Raw genomic sequence first — 25,998 nt, forward strand, 5'->3', positions numbered from 1 at the left:
CTTGGTGGCACCGATTTTGACGTATAGGTTTTGGACATGGAACTTTTGTTGGAGAATGGATGAGTATTTTTGGTGGCTATCTCTAAGCACTTGAGAAACCAATCCATCATAGATACCTCACGCGCTTGTAATTGTATTGGCTTTCCTATGGACTCAAATGTGATTTCTCACAAATATAAAATGCAAGGTCTTGTAGCTTGAAGCTTGGCTAATCCTATTTCTTTCCCTATATCTAGGGCTTCTCCTCACAATCCTTAGCCAGTGCATCTTTAAACTTTTCTAAAATATACTTAGATGAGATCATTAGTTCAATGACACATATGTTGTGATTAATTAGCAAAACCACCTTAGGGAGAAGTTTTCTTTCAAGATGACCTAAGCAATTTTTCACTTCGGTGTCACCGGTTGGTTTCACTCGGAGATGCCAAAGTGAAAACAATGGTTAATAGAAGGTTGACACATGCACTCCGGTGGGACGAGTGTCATCTCGGTGTCACCGAGTTACTTGGGGGTTAGGTTGGGGTTGCTCTCTTGGATATCTCGGTGGGTCCGAATGGAATGGTTCGATGGGACCGATATAGACTTAAGGACTTTTGCAATGTTGGGGATATTTCTTATCAGGAATTTATCGATCGACCCAGTATAAGGGGTAAATCGCCCGGTTTATCGTCATATTGGCCGATCTATCGGCATATCGGGGGGATATCTTGAACAATGAATTTTGGATAGGTTTGAACGTGAGAATTTGGTTGAGTAATTTGGAGCCAAATCTCTATGTACTTGAGCAACCGAGTCATCATGAAAAATCTCATCCTCTTTTAATAGTACTAGCTTTCCTATGGACTCAATGTGATCTTGGATCACTTAAACCAAAAAGTAGAGTCTCGGAGCTTTTTGCCAATTCTTGTCCTATATAGAGTGTGTCTCCCCTTGGTCTAGCCCATTACAAATGGTACGTTTATGATGGTTGCTACATGCATTGCTATTTGTAACTGAAGCCATGATGACTAGTAACACCAGTAATTACACAGCTTCGGGGCATTGCACATCCCATGCTGGCCTTTGGTCTTCTTTGTCCGAGTGATTAAGATGCAACCGAGTGGGTTGATGACCGTCTGAGTGGATCTCCATTGTCCGAGTGAAATATGTTAGTTTATGCGTCTGAATGGACCTGTGACCTTGAAGCCTTAATGATTAATGATGTGGGACCCTGGGATGTCCTCCTTCATGACCATACGTGTAGTAGGTGACCACATCAGGTGGGGGGGGGGGGCAACAACTTATTTTCTCTAGTGGAACTCATAGCAGCCCCTGGTACAACGGCTACAAAATGATCTCCACCTACAGATGTAGGATCGTTCTTCGCATATATACTTTTGTTGTTACACTCAACATCTTCCATCTTATCATCAGGATCGTGTAAACTTTTGCGTCGCCAGCATCCGATCGCCCCTCTACCTTCTTGTGTTCCTTTGCCGATGAAGCCCCTACCTAGTCTAGAACGACTCATGTTCTTGTTGTCACCTGGCCCAGGTCCCACCCCTCTAAAACCAGTTGCTCCGAGTTCCTTGAAAACCAATGCAGAAGGAGCATGTATGCCATCGCCATGTTTCTTTACAGGACCCCAAGGTGCCCACAGACGACACACAAATCCGGAAGAATTTTGAACTTTACCTTAAAAATCGGACGCTTTCCCTCCTTAGCTCCTATGGACATTGATCCTGATAGAGACTTTGAAGATTTTGCCCTCGAAATCATGGGATGTTGGCTCAGCATAAACGAACTCTCCCACCCTTGAAGCAAGCGGCTTGAGGAGCGAAAAGTAGTCATCCGACAGATCGTGAACCTGAATCCACAACCCGGTCGTATCCAGTTTAATCATCGATGGCTTGGTGAAGCCATCATTCAATTTTCTTTATGAGGTATACATTCTGTGTATATAGTGATCTAAATGATCTTATATCCTTTACCATTCAATTTGTGTTTTTTTGACGTGTTTACCATTCAATTTGTTTTTTTAGACACTACCATTCAATTTATTTATTTTTAAGTGGTAAACCAACCTTTATTGATTAGGGAAAGGTTTACACGGATAACAAAAAGGTCATGGAATGTTCCCAGCCACAGGTGGCGTCCGTCATCTAAAATAGTAGCAAATTTAGCTAAATTATGAGCATCAACATTTCTCTCACGGTCTTCGAAAAATAAACTCGCATTGGTAAAATTATGAGCAGCAAGTACTACCATTCAATTTGTTGACGCACAACAATTTCTGGAAAAGTCCATGGGCATTTTGACGGAACGAAATTCTCAAATCGGGCGTTCACCAAAACATATATGGGCTTTCATATGGGCCTGACCTTGGTAGACCGCGTCCACCGAAACAGCAGCCCAGCGGCTCCTCCCACCCTGGTTCACCACCACCGCTGCTCAGCCCGGAACAGATTCCTCCTACCCTCCCTCGTCTCGTGCGTCGTGTGCAAACCCCAAACCCTCACGCGAAGTCACCCACCCCGGCGACGGCGATGGATCTCCGCCGTCCGCCGCGCTCGACGTCCGGCGGCGTCGAGCCCAAGATCCGCCAGGTGGGCTTTGTCACACCTGACGTTTCGGGCCCGTCCGAGCCGCTGGCCGTCGCCGCCGCGGCGGTGTCCCTGACTGGCGCGGCCGTCGGGTCGCCTCCGGCGTCGGACCTCTCCCCGGGCTCGCTCTCCCCCGTCATGATCCCTCCTCCGCGGCATGTGGACCACCTCTCCCCCGACTCCCCCTCTCCCCCGGCATCCGACGTCCTCCTCCTCGCGTCCTCGGCGCCTCAGCCTTCCTCCATGCGATTTCACGCTGCATCCGAGTTCGGAGAGGAGGACTCCAGGTCCCTGGCCCCTTCCGCGGGGGAGCTAGGTACGCGTCCCCTGTCTGATTGCAGTAATATCACTCCACATGCTCATCAGTTAATTCGGTTGCCATCGTCGCTATGTAGTAGAGGAATGGTTCTGACTCATAGCCTTTTGGGGGATTGTGGCCTTGTGAATGAGAAATTCTTTGGACGATAATTTCATTTGGCTAAGCATATAAGGGGACATGACTTAGGTGGGCAAACTAGCTCATTTCAGCTATAAGCCGCACTTGCCCCAACCCCGTAATTGGTTACATTACAAGACTTTGCTGTCACCTGTTGACAGAACCAAACACTAGTTAAGTTGGCAGTTGTCATGTGCATCACGAGTAGGGATGCAAGCGGGCGTGTCCGCAAAGCCTACATCCATCCGTGTTGTTGATCGTTTCTGTATTGGCACGGTTATTATAGAAGTGGCAATTAGTGTATTTCCGTCCACGCAGACACACGTGGACTCGGCAGGCACATCACGAGTGTCTCGCTGATAAGAGCCGGCCAAATTGGCTCTCCTTGTCTCCTTGCAGTATTTTCTAGCCCTGCCTTACCACGAAATGCTATGTTTTTGTAGCAGTTTTAAATGTATAGCCTGGAAAAAGGAGACTAGAAGAATTTTAGCCTGTGATCCAAACGTCCCATGGTTTTAAAACCTTAGCACTTTGATTTTAAAATAACTAAAGATGACTAGAATAAAAGTACTGAACTCAATTCATGCTTCGTCACTAAGACATTGAAATTAGATGATTTCATGGAGAAAAGAGGCCCACTTGAGCCCACTTAGTAATGTGTTATCGTCCCATCCCGAAATCCTAGAAACGACAGAAACACTTTACAGGTCAAAATGCAGCTGTGAGTTCATGCTTGTGCTTGGGCTGTAAAGTTCATGCCGTTGAGGTCGAGGGCGCCGCAACCACAAGCAGTGAAGCTGTGAAGCCTTTGTTTTGGTGTAGACTAATAAGGTTTGCTATTAGCTTGTTGTGATCCTGCCTGATGGGGTTAAGATGTCATGTTGCAAGTGTAAGTAAATTGTGTCCAGTTGTGAGCTGCTTGTAGAAGTAGCAAAGTCGAGTTTACTTTATTCCTGAGCCATGGTATCAGGTTGTCACTTCTTAATGGTGCACTAAGTGGTCTAAATAGTTTTTGCTTCTCAAGCTTGCTTTTAGCATTTTGCGTAGCCTCTAGTGTCAGTGAGTAATTTTAATAAACTACATTTTTTCTTCATCTTCCTAGTTTTACTGAGCTTTTAGTCTGGAGGAATTAAGGCCACTTTGTTTACCTTGCACTTGCTAAAATAAAATCAGGTGGATATAGTATGTACATACTGTGTCTTTTTTATACACCTGTTTTGCCTTAACATTTCTGGAAGTTCTTGAAAAAACATTTTGATTTTCTTTAATTTCCACATGATTTGTTGTTTATTTCTTGCAGAAACAAACAAGGGAGATTTGACTGAAATAAGGAATGAAGATGCTCCAGAGTCCATTCCGCAAAAGCAGAAACCTTCTAAAGCAGAGAGGCGTGCTATTCAGGAGGCTCAGCGTGCTGCAAAAGCTGCTGCGAAGGAGGCAGGTAATACCTTGTTTTCAGCCTTATATATAGTATTGTAATAATTAAACGTTCTCATCCATCCCCACTTTTTTGGGGCATATTTTGGCTTGGGGACAGATGTGCTGCTTTGCAAAGTGAAAAATTTAACCCCCAAATAGGTTTAGGCAATTAATCGTAAATAGAGCTCACTTTCTAATGGATTCACATTTATTTATGATGATCTGAAACATCTATATTGTAGATACAACTTCCTAGCATGACGGTTGCATTAATTTGGACTGTAGGTCTATCAGGAAAGTCTACAGGTGCTGCTTTTGGGGCTAATCCTGCAACATCCAAGCAAGCCAAGCCAGCTAAAATTTCTCAGAAGAAAGATGTGCCCCATGCTCCAAGTACAGTTGCTTCTGAGAAGAAGGTTACTGAACGCCAACCAGAGAGAGATAGAAAAAAAGATGTTCCTCATCCGAGAATGCAGTTTGATGACGTGCATCGGGTGGAGAAAGCAAAGAAACGTGCAATTGTCAACCAATCAGAGGCTCGAAACAGAGTTGAATTGTTTAGGCATCTGCCGCAGTACGTCCATGGCACTCAACTTCCTGACCTCGAGTCAAAATTCTTTCAACTGGAACCAATCCATCCTTCTGTGTACAAGGTAATTTCTATTCATCTACTCTACCCAAAATGTTATCTATGTGCGACATAAATACTTTTGTTCTTCAGTCTCAAGTAATGTCATGTGATAATGATTTGTTGTTCCTCACACATTAACTCTTCATGCATTTAGGCGGATTACGGTATAGGAAACTAAGTATGCAACATTCCATTTATCAAGAATTAGTAATACTAGTGACATTTTCGTGACATAGATAAAAACAATAAGCTGCAGCTATCTTTTACTCCTCTCTCCATCGTGGTCTGAAAGACTGAAACTACGTGCTTCTGTCATTGTGTTACCCTTAGTTTAATTTCAATCACAGAATATTTTATGTATGGGAGAATGTGTGACGCTAGAGCGTTTATGAAACAATCATTTTCCTTTTCTGCCCCTTTTATTACAAATGTCAAGTATCATGCTCCTCCAGGAACAACTTGAGGGTTTTGGAGCTATTTTTAGTAAACAGCCATTTTGGTCAAGAACAAAAGAACTCTTGTTTACCCTTTTGTGTATAATGCCTAATTATTGTAAATTTGTTTGTGAGATCACTGAAGCACTTTACAGTCACCAAGTACAACATCAAATGGATCATATGATGTGAATGGTGTTATCTTAGAAGTGTCACTTAGGATATATGCTGTGGTGGAGAAAAGAGAAATCAAAAGAAGAAAAAACATGCCTTCTTTTAATTAAAAGATGATGTCCTATCAACAATATCTCTCACCACATGTGTTGCTAATATGTTTGCTGATCTGGTAATTACTTACTGGCTCAACTTGGTCCTTAAATATACCAAGAAGGCCAGGTGAAACTAGTTAATGAAGTTTTTTAATTTGCTTGAGCGAATGTTAATTTCAGTGAAGTTAAATGACTCGTCTCTTCTTCGCTATCTTTCAGGTCGGGCTCCAATATTTGTCTGGTGAGGTATCTGGTGGCAATGGTCGTTGCATAGCAATGCTTCTTGCGTTCAGAGAGGCAATAAAAGATTACTCCACACCGCCAAATAAAACTCTCAGCAGAGACCTTACTGCAAAAGTCAGTAGTTATGTGTCATTTTTTATCGAGTGCCGTCCACTCTCAATTAGCATGGGCAATGCTATCAAGTTCCTGAAAAACAGGATTGCCAAGCTGCCAATTACATTGTCGGAGTCAGAAGCCAAGGCCAGTCTTCAGTCTGATATTGATCGTTTTATTAATGAGAAGATAGTTGTTGCAGATCAGGTTATTGTCAGTCATGCCATCACAAAAGTCAGAGATGATGATGTCTTGCTAACATATGGGTCATCATCAGTTGTTGAAATGATTTTGGAGCATGCTCATGAACTTGGCAGGAAGTTCCGTGTTATAGTGGTGGATTCCCGTCCCAAGCTCGAGGGGCAAGGATTACTGTGTAGATTAGTGGCAAAGGGCATTAACTGCACATATACTCATATAAATGCAGTTTCATACATCATGCATGAAGTTACAAAAGTCTTCTTGGGTGCATCCTCGATATTCTCAAATGGAACAGTTTATTCCCGAGTTGGCACGGCATCCGTGGCTATGGTGGCACATGCATATGGAATTCCTGTTTTGGTTTGCTGTGAGGCATACAAATTTCATGAGAGGGTGCAACTTGATTCTATATGCGCTAATGAGCTTGGTATGCATATGTTCGTGTATGCATTGTAAGTATATATCTGGGTCATCCATAACAAGTTTCTTACTCAATTTTTTGCTCAGGTGATCCAGATGTGATTTCGAGAATTCCTGGGAGGGCAGATTTGGGCGATCTTAAGAACTGGGCTGACAACGAGAATCTCCAACTGTTAAATCTCACGTATGTACCTGAATAACATATATGGAATAGTTTCTTAGATCCATTAATTTTACATTGCATGAAAATAATTTTGCACATCTGATAGGTATGATGCAACCCCTTCTGATTATGTGTCGATGATCATAACGGATTACGGAATGGTAAGATACTCATAAGCTTCTGGTTGTAGTCCATGCCGTTGTATATCTAAAACCATTCATATGTGGTATCTTTTCAATTTGTTGTCCTCACATAAACACAGTTACTGAATTGGGCTATTAGCAGTATAGCAAATGTTCATTCTATTACCAAATTTTATTAGCTCTAGGATACAGTTTATTTCGTTTTGATGCTTTAACTATGGATCCACTTCATTGTGCTGTTAACTGATCAAATTAACCATTACTATAAGCTGTCTTACAGCTGTCTGCTTAGGATTCTGTTAAGAAACAGAAACAGTATCAGTGTTGTAAACTCGATCTACTTGTGTTACAGATTTTATAGAACCAACTGGAAACTTTGCAGTTAACATTTGAGCTTTGACCCAAGTCAACTGAATTCCTTTTTGTAAAATCCAATTAATCTGATGAGAAGTTATCTAGGCATGCCACGGTTCCGCTCTGAACATCCAGAACTGTTGTTTCATTTTATGGTTGGATTAAAAAATGTACATTATTGGCATCTGTTTTTGTTAGTTTTTACTAGCAAACAAGCCCATGCGTTGCAACGGGAGAAAAAATAAATCATACGCTTCTAGTCTGGTAAGCATGGCTTAAGACTCTCCTCCGTTCACTTTTTCAATACAGCGTCCCACCAGTTTATGTCTATCCTCTTTCCCGTCCTCGATGGTGTCCGCTTATCCTCTTCCCCGCACTCGCCGACGGTGGCCATGATTGTTCACCTAATCACAAAGCCCCGGACATGCTCAATCCCAAGGCGATGAGCTCGATCACTGCATGACACCTGTCGTTGTGCTTCACTACTGAGTAAATGCCAGACTCCGAGATACTTTCACCATGTTACTCCCTCTGTACTATAATACTTGTTGTTGGAGAGAACTAGTCTAGTTCTCCCCAACAACAAGTATTTAGGAACAGAGGGAGTATTTCATAAAAAAACATTTCAACGGTGATTCTTGATTCTTTTGTATAAAAAAAAGTAGGACAAGGGTCCTTTTCCCCTGATCTCGTTTTCCTAGGGAACTTCCGAAATTTGTATCCTCCGTCTCAATTGCACCACAGAACTACAAGGTTCGAGAAGAGTAATGCCAAATCTCTCTCATCCTCCCATGTAATCGCGCCAGCATTCTCAGCGTACAATGCCTTGTCACATCCTAATACGCTAGGGGGGGGGGGGGGGGGGTCACACATGCACGTGCATTCTCTTTCAGGGGGCTACAGATACCATCAGCAGCCATACTTCAGGAGTCAACCAACCAGCAGCGATGCATCACAATATCCCACGAGCCAACAAGCCAGGCAGAGTCAATCTGTGTGCAGTGCTTGTCTTTCATTTATTATTGGGCTTCAATCTTTCCTATTGGCAGGTGCAGTAATCGGCAAAATTCTCACGGCCTTAAATTCCTTCCTTCCCATAGAAAAAACATGGCCCGCACCTCACCCTTCGTATGTTAATTCTTGAGGCGGTTCATTGATTCTCCGGAGAACTCATGGCACATATAAACTGATGAAATCTGTTATAAAGGAGCAAGGTGGGACTGTTTAATTGTTAAACGAAACGTTTATAATAGCACAAGCATAAGCTAGGTCAGTTGGTCGTAGTTTTATCGAGGGGAGGGGAGGACGTGAGTTCGATCTCCAACCAAAGCAATTATTTTTTGTTGATCCTTGGAAACCCAGGAGTAGGCCCAGTGACCTATATACCTAGCTAAATGAGGCAACGGCCCAAAGTCGTGCTTGCTAAACCATGCGAATTGTTTTTGGCTTTTATTAGGACTGCGGATTGATTCTCAATTGCTAAGACTGCGGGTTGATGCATCGATTTTTGTGGGGCTAAAATGCAAAACAGCATGACGGGACAAAAATATCAACTCAATTATCTTTATTATTAGTAGGTATAGATACTAATGTTGTACTTATGTGAAGCAAACTCTTGCAAATCACATTGATTTTGTTGCGCAAATCACATTGATTTTGTTACAGGTCTTTAATATGCTTCCGGTATCTTGAACTAACTATTTTCTCTGCAGTCAGACATATGCATGCCTTATGCTTATGTTTGTTTAGGTCTCCATGATATGTATTAATGTGTTACCTATTGTTTCGTCCATCTAATTGATGTGGTTATCTTTTTGTTGCAGCTTCCACCTACAAGTGTACCCGTCATCGTGAGAGAGTACCGCAAGGAGCAGCTGTGGGTATAGATCTACTTGCAGTATGATCACATTTTTGGCAACTGTTGCTGCCTAGGTGCAGCATGAGTGGACATATACAACTTGTATGTTTTTGAGATGTGGGCTGTCAAACCTCTTTGCCGACTTACCGTTTTGTCTACTCAAAATGGTCATCTAATTTTGTCATCTGTGATTTCATGGAAATGCATTTGATTTGAAGTTTCTTTTGAGCCCTGTTGTTACGCAGAGCAATTACTTTACCCAAAAAGGGGATGCCAACTTTCATTGTAGAAATATTTTGCCAGCTCCCGTGAAGGGAAATCCAAGCAAAGAGCTTGTGGGTTGGCTCTGTCGTAGCCTCCCAAATCTTTGTTTGGCTTGTTACCGAAGTGTATGGCACTCCTTCCATAAAGAGATATACTAAGATCGTTTAGATCACTATCACTACTTTATAGTGATCTAAACGATTCTATATTTCTTTACAGAGGGAGTATTTGTCGCCTTACAAAACTTTGTTTGGATTGTTACCAAAGTGAAGCACCAAGTAAAGAACTCCCATTTTGTGTCAACTAGAACTCGTTATTTGATTCAGCCTTGGCTTTCCAAATCAGTTCTGATTTCACAAAGTTTCATGTGTAACTCGTCGTGAAGGAATCACCTAGCAAATAGCTTTTGTCTCAACTAATGCCTTCCAAATCTGTTAAGGTTGAACCCAATAAACCAACCTGTAGATATCTGATCAGCTGGAAAAATTAGATGCAACTTGTGAGTTGTGACCGACTACTGAGAACCTGAGAGTTTTTCCCCCCGAAGAGAGTCCGAGACTTGTTCACTCTAATTTTAATTCTAACAAGATTCTTACCTAATTTGACTTACACACAAAAAATTGCATCAAGAGTTGTCCAACTTCCAAATACTAATATAATGTGTACTCTACATGTCCGTTCTTTCATAGAAATTGAAAACAAATGTAATACACGACCTGTCCATCTTAGGGGTCTCTAATTCGCATGTAAGATCCATGATTCTTACATTCACTGAACTATTTGAGTTAAAGTGAATGCCGTGAACATTTATACACAATTTATGCGAATCATAGCAGGTTTTGGATAGTTGAGATCCAGAGCGTAAGTGGGCATCAATAGGACCGTGATTGGACATCTAGACCCTCTCAGAAGAGAAAATAGGTCTAAAATACGAGCAAAATCCTCTTCTGCTCCCGAACTCACGGTAGAATTGTTTTTTTTTTAAACAGATTCAGAAAATTCTGAATTTTTGTGTGTGGCAAACTTGGATAAATGTTTTGTATGTTTGACAATTTTCATCATGAAATGGCATTTGTGGAAGTCATGACAAGAAAAACAACACTCCAAGATGCTTTGAAAAATTAGCATTTTTGGCATCGATTATTTTTCTGCCACGACTTCCATGAAGGTCCTTTGATGATAGATTTTTACAACCACACATTTTCCCCCAAGTTTACCACAAAAAATCTAGATTTTATTTTTATCATTTTTATCGTTCTTTCTGATTTTACTGTTCATCAAGGAGCATTTGAGCTCGGGAGCAGATACTCAACGACCTTGTATATTCACATGGCCATGGATCTCTACTATGACGTGTATATACAATGTGTATAATTTGGTTTCTGGTCGATGTGGGAGGCGAAGGTGTTGTGTGGGAGAATAAGTGTGTCATCTCTCCATCCCGTATGCTGTGACGTCTTTTGGGGCATCATCGTTGATCTCGTGGTTTTTGGTGCTCACGGATCCATAAATCTGGTGAGTCGCTCGTTTCTCGGACCGCTTGATGATGCAATGATGGCGACCACTCTCTATGTGAATTTTGTCCTTTGGTCATGTTGTCGACGTACCACTACTTCCTCTAGCCGCAGTATGGGGCTGGTAAGATGGGGGTGTTGGAAGGGGTCGTCTGATGGCCCGTGGTTTGGTTGCAATGGTGTATCTAATGTCATTGACCAGCGGTCATTTTTTCTTAGAGTCGGACGCCAATCTGGGGATGATGTTTAATGGCAGGATGATCATTCTGAACGACAAGGGTGACTTCTCAACTGTGAGATGCCGGCTCGAAACGCGGTGCGCCACCAGCTGTAGTTTCTTATCATGTTTGGGCTGCCTAATAATGTCGATGTTCTTATTAAAACTACATTTTATCGTTGCAAAAGAAATCCACACAAAATTTGTTTGAAGTTAAAACTTCTGCAAATTTCAAGTTACAAGCCTACATGGAGCAGACTATGCATATAACACGCTAAATACAGTTCATAAGCGTTGGATTCTCTTTCAAAGAGTCTGAAACGGTTAATTCGAAAAAAAGAGAGAGTCTGAAACGGTTCATCAGAAGAAAAAAAAAAGGGTCTGAAAGGGAATCAAGAGGCCGAGATCAAATCCATCTCCATCAGACCCCTAGACCCCATCATCAACCTCTCTCGGTGTCTCCTCTCCCTAGTCCACCCCGCGCCTCGTTCACTCCGCCGCCGTCCCCTCCATTCCTCCGCCACCGCCAGCCCACCTGCATTCCACCAAAACCCACCACGCCCTCTATAAATAAATACGCGCACGCATACACGCCACTACCACCACCGCCGCCTCCCCAGCCCCCAGATCTCGACCCCCCATCTGCAATGGCGGCCGCATCGTCGCTCCACGTCGCCGCCCCGGCCGCCACCCCGCGGGTGGGATCCGCCGGCCCCAAATCCGCATCAGGTAGTACCTCCACCGTCGCCCCGCGCGTGGTTCCTCGCCCGTGGCCGCCGGATCTTCGCTGACTTTGCGTGCGTTTTTCTCTGCTGCAGCGGCGAGGAGCGTGCGCGTGGCCAGATCGGGCGCGGGGGCGCGTCCCGGAGGCAGGCTGGTGGCGTGCGCCGCCGTTGCAGTTGCGTGCTCTGTTCTGTTCTAAGAACTTCTCCTTCGTTGGCATCTGTTGGTGAACCTAACTGTTCGCTTAATCTTACATGTGTTTTCGTGTGTGCAGACCAAGGCTGATGCGCCGGCGAGTGAGGCGGCGTCCAAGTCTGAAGGGTAAGACTGTGCTAGCACACTTCCTCAACTGCCTGATATATGCACAACTGTGGTCTGAATGCTCATGATGAATCAGGATCCATGCAAAACTATCTTGGCGAAAACGGATTCGTGCAAAACCAACGATTCAATTGATTGTTCATCTCTCGTGAGCTAACAACAATTCGAGTGTTGAACTCAATTTAGCTTAGATTTGATTGGACTCGCCGTCTTAGCCTGTATTGGGCTACACTCCAGTTCAGACTTCGAATTTTGTTAGGGCTTGTGTAGTTTTTAGTGTAGGGTATCATTGCTATGGCGTAGTTGTCTGCTAAGTCGGTTACTTCCCTCGGTTGCTGAAGTGGTGGGCTGTTTAAACTTAATATGACCCCTGTCAAAAACACATGGGCTTTTGGAAAGTGTGTGGTGAAGCTTCTCTACCTTTGACTAGGATCATATCAGAAATAATTTTCCTTATAAAATTCAGGAGAAAAGGGCATCATAAGGTTCTTAAATAATACTTCCTCTGTTCCAAAATATAGGTCGTTTTGGCAAACTGTTTTAGCTTGCTAAACGACTTATATTGTGAAACGGACGTAGTATTTCTTAAACAGAGGAAGGACGTAGTCAAAGTTGAAAGTTTAATCTACAGTAAGACCAAAGTTACACCGTTTTAGGATAGAAAGCCAGTTCTGTTTGTGCTTGAGGGCTTGAGTGCATGTGACAAGTCACATGATTTCACAGTCAGATAAGTTTCTTTTTACTTATGAAAAAGATTGTGCTAGTACCAATTGCCTAATATTGTTTTGGTTAATCGTAATAGACAGCATACTGGTACTTATCAACATACTGGTACTCCTTAATAATCCTAATAGCAAATCAATAAGCAGTTGGCAAGTGGCTAGGAGCATAGATTGTAGTATATCTAGGGGGTAAGCAAGTTGCTTCAGTGAATTGCAAGCTGAGTTTGGCACTAATTAATATTGCTTTGATTATTTGACAAAGACCACACGTGTTGACTTGTTGCTTCTTTGCCTACTTATTAACAAAATTGAAGCTGTATTCTACTGTGAGTCTGTTACTCTATTTCCATGTTTCAGGAAAAACTGACATCATTGTGATTTGTTAAGCACTTAATCTTTACTTACTTGATTTTTTAAAGCCTGTTTGACACAATATTTTACTATTTGTTGTGGGTAGAGTATCAAGTCAACACAAACCCATAGCTAGGGAGTATCATGCAAACTGTGTGTGAACTTCAGTTGGCAGGATTTGTCATATGTATGTCCTGCTAAGTAAACTGGATTTATTTTACAAAATTCAGTAGGATGCTTACTACCTGGAGGGATATGATGTCCTCTTGGACCTCCCAGAGTTACCCCGTGTAAGATATGAATGAGCTGACTATTGGCCACATTCACTGGTTTTAGCCTTTCTGATATGAACCAGCTGACTATTGACCATGTTCGCTGGCTTTGGCCTTTCTACTCTCCTCTGTAAGAAGCTTTAAACTGGGTTTTGGTCTTGAAAATCCAACTATGCTACTCTCTCCATTCTTCTGTTTTATGTTACCCAATAAAAACAAATATTTTACTGCATTTGATCTTTCATGAATATGTCTTCTTGTATGCTTAAGTGCAAGTCCCTGATTCTGTCATAACTTCTGTGTAGTCATGAGGTCTTGCTGTTCGAGGCTCTTCGCGAGGGTTTGATGGAAGAGATGCAAGCAGATCCAACGGTGTGTGTCTTTGGTGAAGACGTCGGTCACTATGGTGGTTCTTACAAGGTGACCAAGGGTTTGGCTGATATGTTTGGAGACCTTCGGGTTCTTGATACACCTATTGCTGAGAATTCATTCACGGGCATGGGAGTTGGAGCAGGCATGAAGGGGCTGAGGCCTGTTATTGAAGGCATGAACATGGGCTTCCTTCTCCTTGCTTACAACCAAATCTCAAACAACTGCGGCATGCTTCATTACACCTCTGGCGGCCAGTTCAAGATACCACTTGTGATCCGAGGTCCTGGTGGTGTTGGTCGTCAGCTTGGTGCAGAGCATTCACAGCGTCTAGAGTCATACTTCCAGTCAATTCCTGGTCTCCAGATGGTTGCTTGCTCTACTCCTTACAATGCCAAGGGTTTAATGAAGGCTGCGATAAGGAGCGAGAACCCTGTCGTGCTATTTGAGCATGTACTTCTGTACAACCTGAAGGAGAAAATTCCTGATGAGGAGTATACGCTATGCCTGGAGGAGGCTGAGATGGTACGGCCTGGTGAGCATGTGACTATCCTCACATACTCGCGAATGAGGTACCATGTGATGCAGGCTGCAAAGACGCTGGTGAACAAAGGGTACGATCCAGAGGTGATTGACATAAGGTCGTTAAAGCCATTCGATCTGCACACAATAGGTAACTCCATCAAGAAGACCCACCGCGTGCTGATTGTGGAGGAGTGCATGCGCACTGGCGGGATCGGCGCCAGTCTGAGGTCGGCCATCATCGACAACTTCTGGGACTACCTCGACGCCCCCATCATGTGCCTGTCATCTCAGGATGTGCCGACCCCGTACGCCGCAACTTTGGAGGATGCGACAGTCGTGCAGCCTGCCCAGATTGTTGCTGCTGTCGAGCAAATATGCCAATAGGGCATCATCTGTTTCAGCATCGTTAATTTGTATCTGCCCTGGCTTGGAAGAACCTTTAATTTGTCATTTTTGCCTTGTAGCGAGGTGTTCATTGTGGTATAGGCTTTGTATCCATTTTTTATTCCTGCTTGAGTTAACACTTCAGCTACATAACTGTACTGTATCATGCTGAATGCTACTAGGGGTCTGAACTCGGGTTTATTGGAAGAAATCTTTGAATATCCTGGGCAAGATATAGCTATGTGTTTTGGTCATCTTTGTTTTCCCTTTCAAAGAAACATCATCTTGGTCACATGGTTGAAGTCTTAAGAAAGCTTAGATCATGACATCCAAGACATGTCACCAGCCATGGCCTCACCACCAATTGTTTGATCATAAACCATACTTACAGAGATTGTCTAAGACTCCAGGCTAAGCTACACTAGCTAGATGATCGCGGCTTACGTTCTCACAGAATAACACAAGGCATCACAGCTGGAACAACACCATCAGCAACAGGGGAAGGTGATACAGCCAGCCCAACCTCCCTTCAAACCCATGTCGCCGACGGCCGCCGCTCGCCCTTTCCCTCACCGCCACGCCGCCTGGCTGGTACGCCACGCCGGGGTTCCACCCGGTAGGTATGGCATTGCCGGCGACAAGCATCTTGCCGGACCTGAACGTCAGCCGGATGGAGAAGGGCCCCTGGAGGGTGGAGCCGGAGTTGAGCTTCCACACCGCGCCCCATGACTGCTGCATCGGGATCCATACTCCGGTTGCCCCGGCGCCGCTCTGCATGATGTCGACAGCGTAGAGGTCGCTGTCGCCGTCCTCGTACTCGACCAGGACGGCGAGGTAGTTCGGGTTCGAGCCGGTGTCCACTTTGAAGGTCAGGCCTACTCCAGTCCAGTCACAGGTCACGCTGCACAGACACAAATGCTAACACAACGGATTAATGGCGGCTATAGAAGGAGGTTGGCCGTTGCAAGAGGCCATGAAGAGTAACCATGACCTATATATGTTCCATTGACTTATGCGTACCGGGTGTACTCGATTTGGATGAGGCCAGCGCCACGGAGCTGGTCAGCTTGCCCGGGTTTCGCCATGGCGCCGAATGCCGTCCCGCTCATGTCGAAGTGCGCTGCCTCGTTCTGGCACTGTCCGTCGACTAGCCCGCTAAGGCATGGGCCGCCGCCAGGGCCCTGGTCCGTGATGACCACGGTCACCGGAATACCAGAGCAAGCTTGATTGCCACCGCAAACCACCTGATGAAATCAAGATTTTACTGAATGTCAAATGTCACACAATTTGCAGTCATGCTCGTAACCTGAGCTGCATAGAGCTACTGCTACACACGCACCCGGTAGCACGAGCCACAGCCATCGCCGGAGTCGTATATGACAGGGCCGCCAGCGGCAATCATGGATGAGAACGGCGGCTGGTCGACTGCATACTGGAACCCGCACGCGCCACCTACAGCACATGTGATTCAGGCATCAGACATTAACTTCAAGTTCAAACGCCAGTTTGGGCAAAAGCTAGTACCATTAAATCATATGTCTATTAGACTATTATTACCTTCACTTCCCGCGCCATTAGCGTCACCATACCACGTGGCGATGCCACCGGACCAGCCGGACAGCTCACGGTGGATGTCAATGGATGCACAAGAGTGGAGGAGTGAAGCAATAACAACTCCAGTGGCGATGAAGGACAAGAGCTGAAGCTTGGACGCCATTCGCAACACTCTGTGACAATTAGCTATGTTTGGTTGGTTTGCAAGGAGGGATGACAAATTAGAGGAATAGTGTTAGCTTTGCATTGTGCATATTCAATCAAGTTTGTTTAATGAAGGACAGGCCATAGTACACATGTTCTCTTTGGAGTGAGGACACACTGAAACAAGAGTAGCAGGATTTTTCAGTGCATTTTTGTCTTTTCCTTGTAACAAAAATGGCATCGATACTAATTCACCACCACACAGGAAACTGATAAACAACTGAAAAGTGACTGAGAGTGAGAGGAGAATGCATTTTGGAGAGATCCCTTTCCCTGGGACAGCTGCACACTTCTGACAAAGTTGGCATGAGGCAAAAACTCTATACTTGTCAAATGAATGTACAAATGGGCTCCTGATATCTTGTAACAATAAATTACGATGAAATTATGAGTATGACACTGAGATATGTGGAAAAGCATGATAAACCCATCTGATCCTGTCTAACAATCTCAGAGATATTAATATGAATATATGATACACTTACGAGAGCAGATTTTACGGTGTTAGGTAAAAATTACAAGCGATTGTTATTTAAGCACATCATGCTAGTTACACCTTACAAGTATTAACACCATATGTCTATAATAATTACTAAGAGCTCAGTGTTGTTAGTGCATCTAGGATTCTAGGATAACCCTTAAGTCTAAACGTTCTGGGGTGTGTGTACGGGTATGTGTAACAAAAATGGTCTTAGGACACTGTGAATCCCTGTTTTTTCTCAATAATGGAACCTTTTATCACCATGACCTCTGCATCCTAAGATGCATACTGTTGTTTATAAGTATTTCACACCTCAAGTGATAATAAGGGCGAGTTATAGATTTGAAGAAAAATGCAAAATCTGAATAACGAAGAAATGTTGGGGCTCATAGAAAACCATTGCCAGATCATCAGCTTCTAGTATGTAAACAGAACTATTCCACAGCTTATTCTACCACACTCTTCTCTTGGAGAAAAAAGTATAAATCTAAAACAAAATACAAGGTGGTATAAATTTGTACTGGTCTAAGAATTATTAGGGGCATATTAGCCTATTTTTTAAATCTGTACCTGTATGGCAATATCAACTACTTTACTTTAAGATTAGTGAAGTTTTTGAGAAAAAGAGCACCACAGCAAATCCTGAATCCCACTAATCTGAAATACAAAATGAAATAACCATACTTAGGTGGAGTTTCCATAACAAGCGGTTCAAGTGAACTAGGTACATCGTGTGTATTCATGCTAAGATGTTTATTTTCTTATTTTAAATATAAATACTGATAAATTGATAATCAAATGACAAGGGCAATCCTAAATAAGCTTCTTTCTAGGGCGCATTTTGTATCGCCCCATTCGTTTTTTGCTTTTTGCAGGGTACAAAACTCCCCACAAAGAGAAGCATTTATATCCCAATAATAAATAAATAAGCATTTGTAATTTCTAAATCACTACGCATGCTCGATAATTGTTATAACACACGCCTATTCGCCTAGCATTTTGCATACAAGTGCAGAACAAAGAGGCTCTTCCAGATAAATACAGTACAAATTAACAGCATTCCATATGTTTCATTCATCCACTGTTAGGACTCTCCGCAAACGATGTTCTACTTATTATCAGTGCTACAGATCCCGCAGCCAGCACACAAATTACAAGTTCCAGTCCAAAGCAATCAGCAGAATGGAGCAATTCCCTACCTGTGGTAGTGGTTGCAATCTACAAAGTCACTAGCAACTCATATCTGAGGCAGATATGTACCAAGGGACAGAAATGCTCTGCCTCCTAAACAAATCCAAACGGAAATGCACCATACACACACACACACACACACACACACATATTACAAAAAGGGGCAACACGAATCAACCCTAAGTCGATTTGACTCGCTGCCAACCAATCAAATTTCTATGAACCCTGAAGAAGCGACATTGGTAACTAGCAGCCGCAGTCACGCCTCAGAACGGCAGCGTGTGTAAGAACTAGTATAACAAAGGAGTGGTACTGGAGCATCCTTACCAGTCGAACCCGGAGGCCACCGTGCTCTTCCCCTGCCCGGGTTAGGCGAGCAAATGCGGCGGCGCAGATTCGGAAGAGAAACCAAGCGAAGCCGGGTCGAGGCGTCCAGTTGCTGCTGTGTTTGCAAGGAGAAGGTGGGGTTTGATGAAATGCGGGCGGCGGCGGCGGTGGAGGAACGGAGGCGGCGGCGGGGCGGAGAAGAGAGAAGGTGGGGGAAGTGGAGTGTCTCGCAGTCACATGGAGCGAGATGGGAGAGGGGTGGGGAGTGACTTGCCTTTTTTTTGTGGACATTCATGGCATGCCTGTTTTGGTTGCACGCCGGCCGGCGGGGGCAGTATCTCCGCCTCCGGCGCCTTTCTGGCCCACGACAGGCTGATAAGCTTTGTCATTTTCAGATAAAGACATTTCAGTTCACAAACTCGAATACTCAACTGTAATCAGACAAATCATGTACTTCTACTGATCCATATTAATGACGCCGTTTTAGGCTTTTCCCAATACTTCATCTCGTATAGGGGCTAAGGCTGCCATATAGTCGATGAATCTGATGTGGCAAGGTAATTAAAAAGAAAGAGATGATTATGATAACCCATGATTCATGAAGAAACAATGTCAAGCGCGTGAATCTAGTCAAAATACTTAGACGAAGCAAACCCATCAATGCATGAATAACTTTAGTTGCTAAATTATTAAATGAATAATGCTTAGCAACAAGTTAAGCATCTATGCATTGGGATTTTTAGTTGCTAAGTTCTTTAACGTGCTTAGCACCTTATCTTAGCACCGATGCATTGGAGGTAGCCTTACACGCCCGTTGAAGGAAATCCGTAAAAGTGAGTTCCCTTGGAGAGAAAACCTGAAAACATTAGCGTGCAAGTTCATTTTCTTATCCCCAACACATTCGTACGTATTGTCTTCTTCACCTTTATTCACGCTTCCACCGGAAGGACAAGGGCGCTTAGGGTTCCAGCGGCCAATCCCGAACGGTCGTATCCCATGTTAGACTTCCGCCTCCTCATCCCGGCCTCTCCCACATTGTCCCCGAATTTCCATTGCTCTGACCAGGTAACCTCTCCACCCTCCTCCCTCCTTTCTGTCCCTTGATTAGTTATGTTATTTCCTTCTTTATTTTATTTTTTTGTTTCTATGCCTTAATCAGACGGCTCCTCGAGCGGGATCTGTAGCATCGGCTGATAAGTTATCAACACTTGGTGAATGTCCACTCCGTGCTTGTACCCGTTTGATGACTCGGCTTGGATTCAAATAACTCTTTAGGTATATGCTTGAGTTATATTGATTCTTTAGTTATATGAAGTTTTTAAGTTTTAGGGCCTTACATTCCAATTCGCACGAGGTCGTGAAATTCCTTGGGACAACCCTTCGCTTTAGTGTAGTCGGGATGCTGGCATTCTAAGTACCACTAGCAAGATGTCATTAAACTGCCGCTCACCTCCTAAACAGTCCCTTGTAGTCGCTGACACGATATGAGCCTAGCGATTCTCGATGCTCAAGCTTCGATGGGTCTTTTTATCTTAGACCCCTCGACCTCAAATCTTGTTGAGCCTCGAGATGACATATCCCGGATCTTGTCATGAATTGTACTAAAACAACATCATATTTAGGTTGACCAAAATTAAAAGGGACAATAATAAACTCAAACGGAGAAAGGAAATTAGAAGGGGGACAAAGTAGTCCCTTTTGCACAAGCAACCCTAGAAAAACAAAAAATACAGTCATTGTGACACCATCACATGCCATCCAAAGCTGAAGCAAGGGAGGGAAAATATCTAGTGCACTCAGGTGCTCCCATGCAAACCCGGTCGATGGAAGATCCAAGAACTCTTGTGAGATGATGGACATTTTACAAAAAGAAAAAAACTTCGAGGACTCCGAAAAATGGACGCATGTACAACAACTCCTTGGATGCCGTTGGATCTGCGACCCGATGGTTCATGGAGGGAGCAAAGTTCATATGAAGTAAAAAAATTAACCACAACAATCACTATCATAGTAGAAAAATTAATTTGTTACGGGGGTCTAGCCCCCTCATCTCCCCCTAAATTCGTCCCTGGCTGAACTGCTGCTCACCTCCTAAATAGTCCCTTGTAGTCGCTGGCACGATATGAGCCTAGCAACCTAGGATGCTCAAGCTTTGATGGATCTTTCTAGCTTAGATTCCTCGACCTCAAATCATGTCAAGCCCCAAGATGATATCTCCTGGATCTTGAGATTTTTGTAGTACCAGACTCCTATCGTGCCATAGGCTACAAGGGACCGTTTACAAGGTGATTGGGAGTTCAACGACATTGTCCTACTAGTGGTGGCTAGGTTGCGAGCATGTCTGGCCATGAACAAAACAAGGCAACATGTAGAAGCTTTTCGAGTAGTTAAGTGACGCGAATCCAGTGGAGGGAAATACAAAAACATTTTATTGTATACCAGTTAGCCTAACATGTCTGTATTACAATTTACGAGTGCTCAAGTGCATTAGTGTTATGCTTGGCATTTCTCGAGAAAATACTCATGCCTAGCCTTACAAAAGGCTTGAGCCTAGTATGACTTTAAATTAACAAAGTCCGAATAGAAAATAAAAAGAGAAAAAGAGAAAAAATAACTTTTTTGTTGAAAACGTTGACAAATATTTTGATTGATTGCAAAGTTTTGTCATAGAATGGCATTCTTGAAACCCGTGGCAAAATAATATTTTTGTCACAACTTCCAAGAATGTCATTTCATGATAAAGCTTTTAAGCACCGAAAACATTTGTTGGTTTTCCGCACACAAAAATATTTCTGAATATTTTTGGGATATTCCTACTCATAGCAAGCACATGCGAGTTTCAACTTAGAAGAACACTTCCGCTATATATCACATATGGGATATGTTCATCCAATTCAATCAATAATTTATCTATACCTACTAATAAAGTAATATGTATTTTTGGCCTTTCATGCTATTTTGCAGGAAACTCATTAGATTTTTGCTCTTGCAGAAAACCCCTAGATGTTTCTGGTAATCAACCCACATATCAGTTTTAAGTCAGATTTTGCTTTTACAGAAAACCCACTGATATTTGGATTAATCGACCTGCAGTACATATCAAAGGATATATGAAAATATTCATATCTTTTAAATCCTAACTTCAAATTTCAAATGTAATATATGAAATTTCATTAGGAAAATATATAGAATATATTTTACATGTTAAACATTTAAAATATGCTATTTATGATGCAATCTTAATCAATGGCGCATGATCCGTAAAAACCATCTGTAACCACTAAAGAGGGAACGTCTTAGAATTGATCATATTCAAACTAGTTATCATTGTATAAGCATCAAGGCCATTGTCGGTGACCTTGGAAAATAGGATAAACAGGTGAAATGTCATGTGTAAAATTAAATTAAAAGACGTGGACCTATTAAGGTCTTGCATCATGGTTATTGGGTTGAGAAATGCAGTATTTTTTTTCCCCGGTAGGTTCGGCGTATAGCACATTTTGGGTACGTTCATCCAATCCAATCGGATATAAACTGCAAGAGGACACCTAACGATCCATCCCGTTGGACCCGGTAATCTCGTGAAGAATGAGCCCGCTCAATCCATTTGACGTCACAGTTCGAGTACCAACAACACAAGAAGGTGGCACACCAACCCAACGACCGGTCCGTAAACCCCCGCCGCGCCGTCGTCCAGCGCGGACGTCCCGTTGGCGCTCCTCCCCTGTCCCACGCACGGCGGCGCCCTGAGGTAGCTGGCCTGCAGCCCGCCGTACCTTCCCTGGCCGACGCACAGCTCCTCGTTGCCGCGCACGTCGAGCCGCCTGCCGAGCCGCGCCACGAACTCAACCGGCAGGGCGATCTCCCCGGCGAGCCGGTTCTGGCTCAGGTTGAGCTGCCCCAGGTGCGGCAGCGCGCCGAGGCTCGCCGGGATCGGCCCGTCCAGCCGGTTCCGGTCCAGCGACAGCGCCATCAGGCTCCCCAGCGCCGCGAACGCGCCCCGCGGGATCGGCCCCGTCAGGTTGCACCCGGACAGGCCCAGCACCTGCAGCCGCCGCAGCGACCCGACCACCGCCGGCACCGCCGTGCCGATGGGGTTGTCCTGCAGGAGCAGGTACTGCAGCTTCGCCAGCCCGGCAAGCGAGGCTGGCAGCGGGCCCGCGAGCCCGTTGTGGCTCAGGTCCAGGAACACCAGCTCCTTCAGAGTGCCGACCTCCGGCGGCACCACGCCGGCGAGCCGGTTGTAGCTCAGGTCCGCCTTCTGCAGCATCTTCAGGCCACCCAACGCCGCCGGCACGCCGCCGCCGATGTCGTTCCAGCTCAGGTCCAGGATGGATAGGCTCGCCATGCCTCCAATCTCCTCCGGTATCTGCCGCGCGCCGAAACAAAAGCTTATGCTACGTGTCAGTGTCACCATCACGGCATGCACATTCATAACGAAGTTACTTAAGGGCGCACGTGAGGTCGAGGCACGTACCTCGCCGGTGATGTTGTTGTAGCTGAGGTCGAGCTGCTGCAACGCGGCGAGGCCGCCGAGCTCCCTGGGGATCTCGCCGTGGAAGCCGTTCTGGGACAGGCTAAGCACTTGAAGTCTCTTCAGGTTTGTCAAGGTTGCCGGTATCCGGCCGGTCAGGCCCGGGTTGGACTTGAGGACGAGCTGCTCGAGGGAGGAGGCGTTGGTGAAGAGCGCCGGCGGCAACTCGACGGGGCGGGCGTCGACGAAGCAGCCGAAGAGGGAGAGGGTCCTGAGGTGGGGCAGGCCAAGGATCGCGGGGGCGGCGAGCCTGGCGCCGGGCCTGCAGGGCGGGGTGGACACGTCGGGGCCGAAATGGAGGCGGGTGGCCCGGAGGCGGCTGCTGTCGTCGGGGGCGAGCTCGCACTGGAGGCCCGGCCATGGCGTGTCCGTGCAGGGCCGCGGGTGGAGCTGCGGCCACGTCGGGTCGCCGAGGAGGTCGGCCATAACCCTGAAGATCGCGGCCAGCTCCGACCGTGGCAGCTGCGCCGTCGCGTCTCCCGCGGTGGCCACGCCCACCGCCACGGCGTGGATGAGGAGGATGGAGACGCCGGCCGAGAGGAGGGAAGAGGAAGAAGCCATTTTTCCAAGTACGCAGTGGGGTATAGCGCAAAGGAGATAGACTGATAGAATAGAATAGGTCTCCGCATCTGGATGCTCTAGCAAAGCTTTATGGGCTTTGAGCCTTTGAGACTGACAAGACACACGCACTCTGACAGTCTTTCACACACACATGGTAAAAAAATTAAAGTGCTGAAGTTCATTTACTGCTTGCCCAAAATATTGCGAACATAACCTGACAGACAACAATGTCATCAACAAATAACCATGCTCGGGTAAACAAAAAGAACCATGCGCTCTCTACTGTCAAAAAATGAAAAAGAGAAGAAAGAAGAACCATGGTCAGTGCACAAGGAACATAACGGTGGATTAATACTGGAGTAGTAGTATGATCATCTCACATTAAGAATGAAAGCGTAGTAGCGTATTTGTTTGAAGGGGCCATGTCAGCTTAAGAGCCAGTTCTTTTGGCAGCTTAAACCAAATTAATTACTCTTTATAAGCCGCATTTTTTATTTATTGAGCCTTGTAAACAAGTTATGAGATAACAGATTTAAAAGTCTCAACAAATTTTAAAAAAGGTTTATTTTTAAGCTGAGAGAGTCAACATATTTTTTAAGCCGTCTAAAGGAACTAGCACTAATTAGAAAATGATGACCTCCTTTGGTTTACATAATCTTTTAGAAACTCGAAGGAACAGATTTTTGTAGGATAAATTCTTTTAAAATCTTTTGATTTGTAGGAATTCCTATGCACGATAGGAACTAATCTTTCACTCACTCCGTAAATTAATATAAAGGCATTTAGAACACTATTTTAGTTATCTAAATGCTTTTATATTAGTTTATAAAGGGAATATATTTAAAAAATATATACATTAGCCTATACTGAACCAAAAAATTCCTATCCTATGAATCAACTCACATCTCTTTCACTATAGAAAAGGATGCGTAGGATAGGAATAATGACATCTATCAACTCAATTCTCATTTGTGTCTCTCTCTCTTGCTCGCTCACCTCACCGCTCCACCGCGTTCCTTGCATCTAGCTGACACCTCTTAGCCTTGAGACCTTGGGACACCAAATTCCAACGAGATTTTGATGAATTTTTCTTCTTCATGTTTCACTCTCTCGGCACAGCAGCGCTCGTTATTATGGTCCCTAGCTTGGCGGTGCTTCTCGCCGGCCTCCTCTTGTTGGAAATATGCCATAGGGATAATAATAAAATAGTTACTATTATATTTCATGTTTTAAGATAATCGTTTATTATTCATGTTAGAATTGTATGGAAACACAAATACATGTGTGAATACATAGATAAAACACTGTTTCTAGTAAGCCACTAGTTGACTAGCTCGTTGATCAAAGATGGTTAAGGTTTCCTAGCCATAGACAAGTGTTGTCACTTGATAACGGGATCACATAATTAGGAGAATGATATGATGGACAAGACCCAAACTATGAATATAACATGTGATCGTGTTATTTTATTGCTACTGTTTTCTGTATGTCAAGTATACATTCCTCTGACCATGAGATCATGTAACTCACTGACATCGGAAGAATGCATTGTGTGTATCAAACGTCGCAACGTAACTGGATGACTATAAAGGTGCTCTACAGGTATCTCCGAAGGTATCCGTTGAGTTAGCATGGATCAAGACTGGGATTTGTCACTCCGTATGATGGAGACGTAACTCGGGGACCACTCGTTAATACAACATGACAAACAATCCTTGCAAGCAATGTGACTAAAGAGTTAGCCAGGGGATTTTGTATTACGGAACGAGTAAACAGACTTGCTGGTAACGAGATTGAAATAGGTATAGAGATACCGATGATCGAATCTCGCGCAAGTGACATACCAAAGGATAAAGGATATGTTATACGGGATTAACTGAATCCTTGACATAGAGGTTCAACCGATAAAGATCTTCGTAGAATATGTAGGAGCCAACATGGACATGCAGGTCCCCCTATTGGTTATTGACTGGAGAGTGTCTCAGATCATGTCTGCATAGGTCTCGAACCTGCATGATCTGCACACATAAGGTTCGGTGATGTTTCGATATTATTGAGTTATGTGTGTTGATGACCGAAAGTTGTCCGGAGTTCCAGATGAGATCTCGGACGTTACGAGGAGCTCCACAATGGTCCGATGGTAAAGATAGATATATAGGAAAGTTGCATTTGGCTTTCGGAAAGTTTTCGGGCATTACCGATAAAGTACCCGGAGTGATGAATGGGTTCCGGGGTTTT

General features: G+C 44.3%; 4 protein-coding genes across 5 annotated transcripts; 2 read left to right on the top strand and 2 right to left on the bottom strand.

The window, feature by feature from the left end:
* Positions 1-2,474: 2,474 nt before the first annotated feature.
* LOC123452109 (translation initiation factor eIF-2B subunit delta) lies at positions 2,475-9,468 on the top strand. The gene is made up of 7 exons (XM_045128694.1): positions 2,475-2,898; positions 4,319-4,459; positions 4,723-5,090; positions 5,991-6,735; positions 6,816-6,912; positions 6,998-7,052; positions 9,212-9,468. Exons 1-7 carry the CDS (start codon positions 2,526-2,528, stop codon positions 9,272-9,274), a joined length of 1,842 nt encoding a protein of 613 aa, XP_044984629.1. The 5' UTR covers positions 2,475-2,525; the 3' UTR covers positions 9,275-9,468.
* A 2,180-nt stretch (positions 9,469-11,648) lies between these two features.
* On the top strand, positions 11,649-15,141 carry LOC123452111 (pyruvate dehydrogenase E1 component subunit beta-4, chloroplastic). Its single transcript, XM_045128697.1, has 4 exons — positions 11,649-11,970; positions 12,060-12,139; positions 12,239-12,285; positions 13,936-15,141. The coding sequence occupies exons 1-4, from the start codon at positions 11,889-11,891 to the stop codon at positions 14,906-14,908; spliced, it is 1,182 nt and encodes a 393-aa protein (XP_044984632.1). The 5' UTR covers positions 11,649-11,888; the 3' UTR covers positions 14,909-15,141.
* Positions 15,142-15,205: 64 nt separating this feature from the next.
* Positions 15,206-19,008, bottom strand: LOC123452110 (expansin-B12-like). Of its 2 annotated transcripts, none has more exons than XM_045128695.1 (5): positions 18,666-19,008; positions 16,466-16,648; positions 16,248-16,360; positions 15,929-16,152; positions 15,206-15,809 (listed from the first exon to the last, which is right to left on the bottom strand). In XM_045128695.1, exons 1-5 carry the CDS (start codon positions 18,958-18,960, stop codon positions 15,377-15,379), a joined length of 1,248 nt encoding a protein of 415 aa, XP_044984630.1. In that variant the 5' UTR covers positions 18,961-19,008; the 3' UTR covers positions 15,206-15,376. The 2 variants fall into 2 exon arrangements, with proteins under 2 accessions (XP_044984630.1, XP_044984631.1); XM_045128696.1 differs by having other exon boundaries at positions 16,466-16,635; positions 18,666-18,755.
* Positions 19,009-22,109: 3,101 nt separating this feature from the next.
* LOC123398203 (receptor like protein 29-like) lies at positions 22,110-23,868 on the bottom strand. Its single transcript, XM_045092700.1, has 2 exons — positions 23,143-23,868; positions 22,110-23,034 (listed from the first exon to the last, which is right to left on the bottom strand). Exons 1-2 carry the CDS (start codon positions 23,758-23,760, stop codon positions 22,279-22,281), a joined length of 1,374 nt encoding a protein of 457 aa, XP_044948635.1. The 5' UTR covers positions 23,761-23,868; the 3' UTR covers positions 22,110-22,278.
* Between the last annotated feature and the right edge of the window lie 2,130 nt (positions 23,869-25,998).

Source organism: Hordeum vulgare, chromosome 5H (genome assembly GCF_904849725.1).
Source record: "Hordeum vulgare subsp. vulgare chromosome 5H, MorexV3_pseudomolecules_assembly, whole genome shotgun sequence".
In the NCBI taxonomy this organism is placed as follows: Eukaryota; Viridiplantae; Streptophyta; class Magnoliopsida; order Poales; family Poaceae; genus Hordeum; species Hordeum vulgare.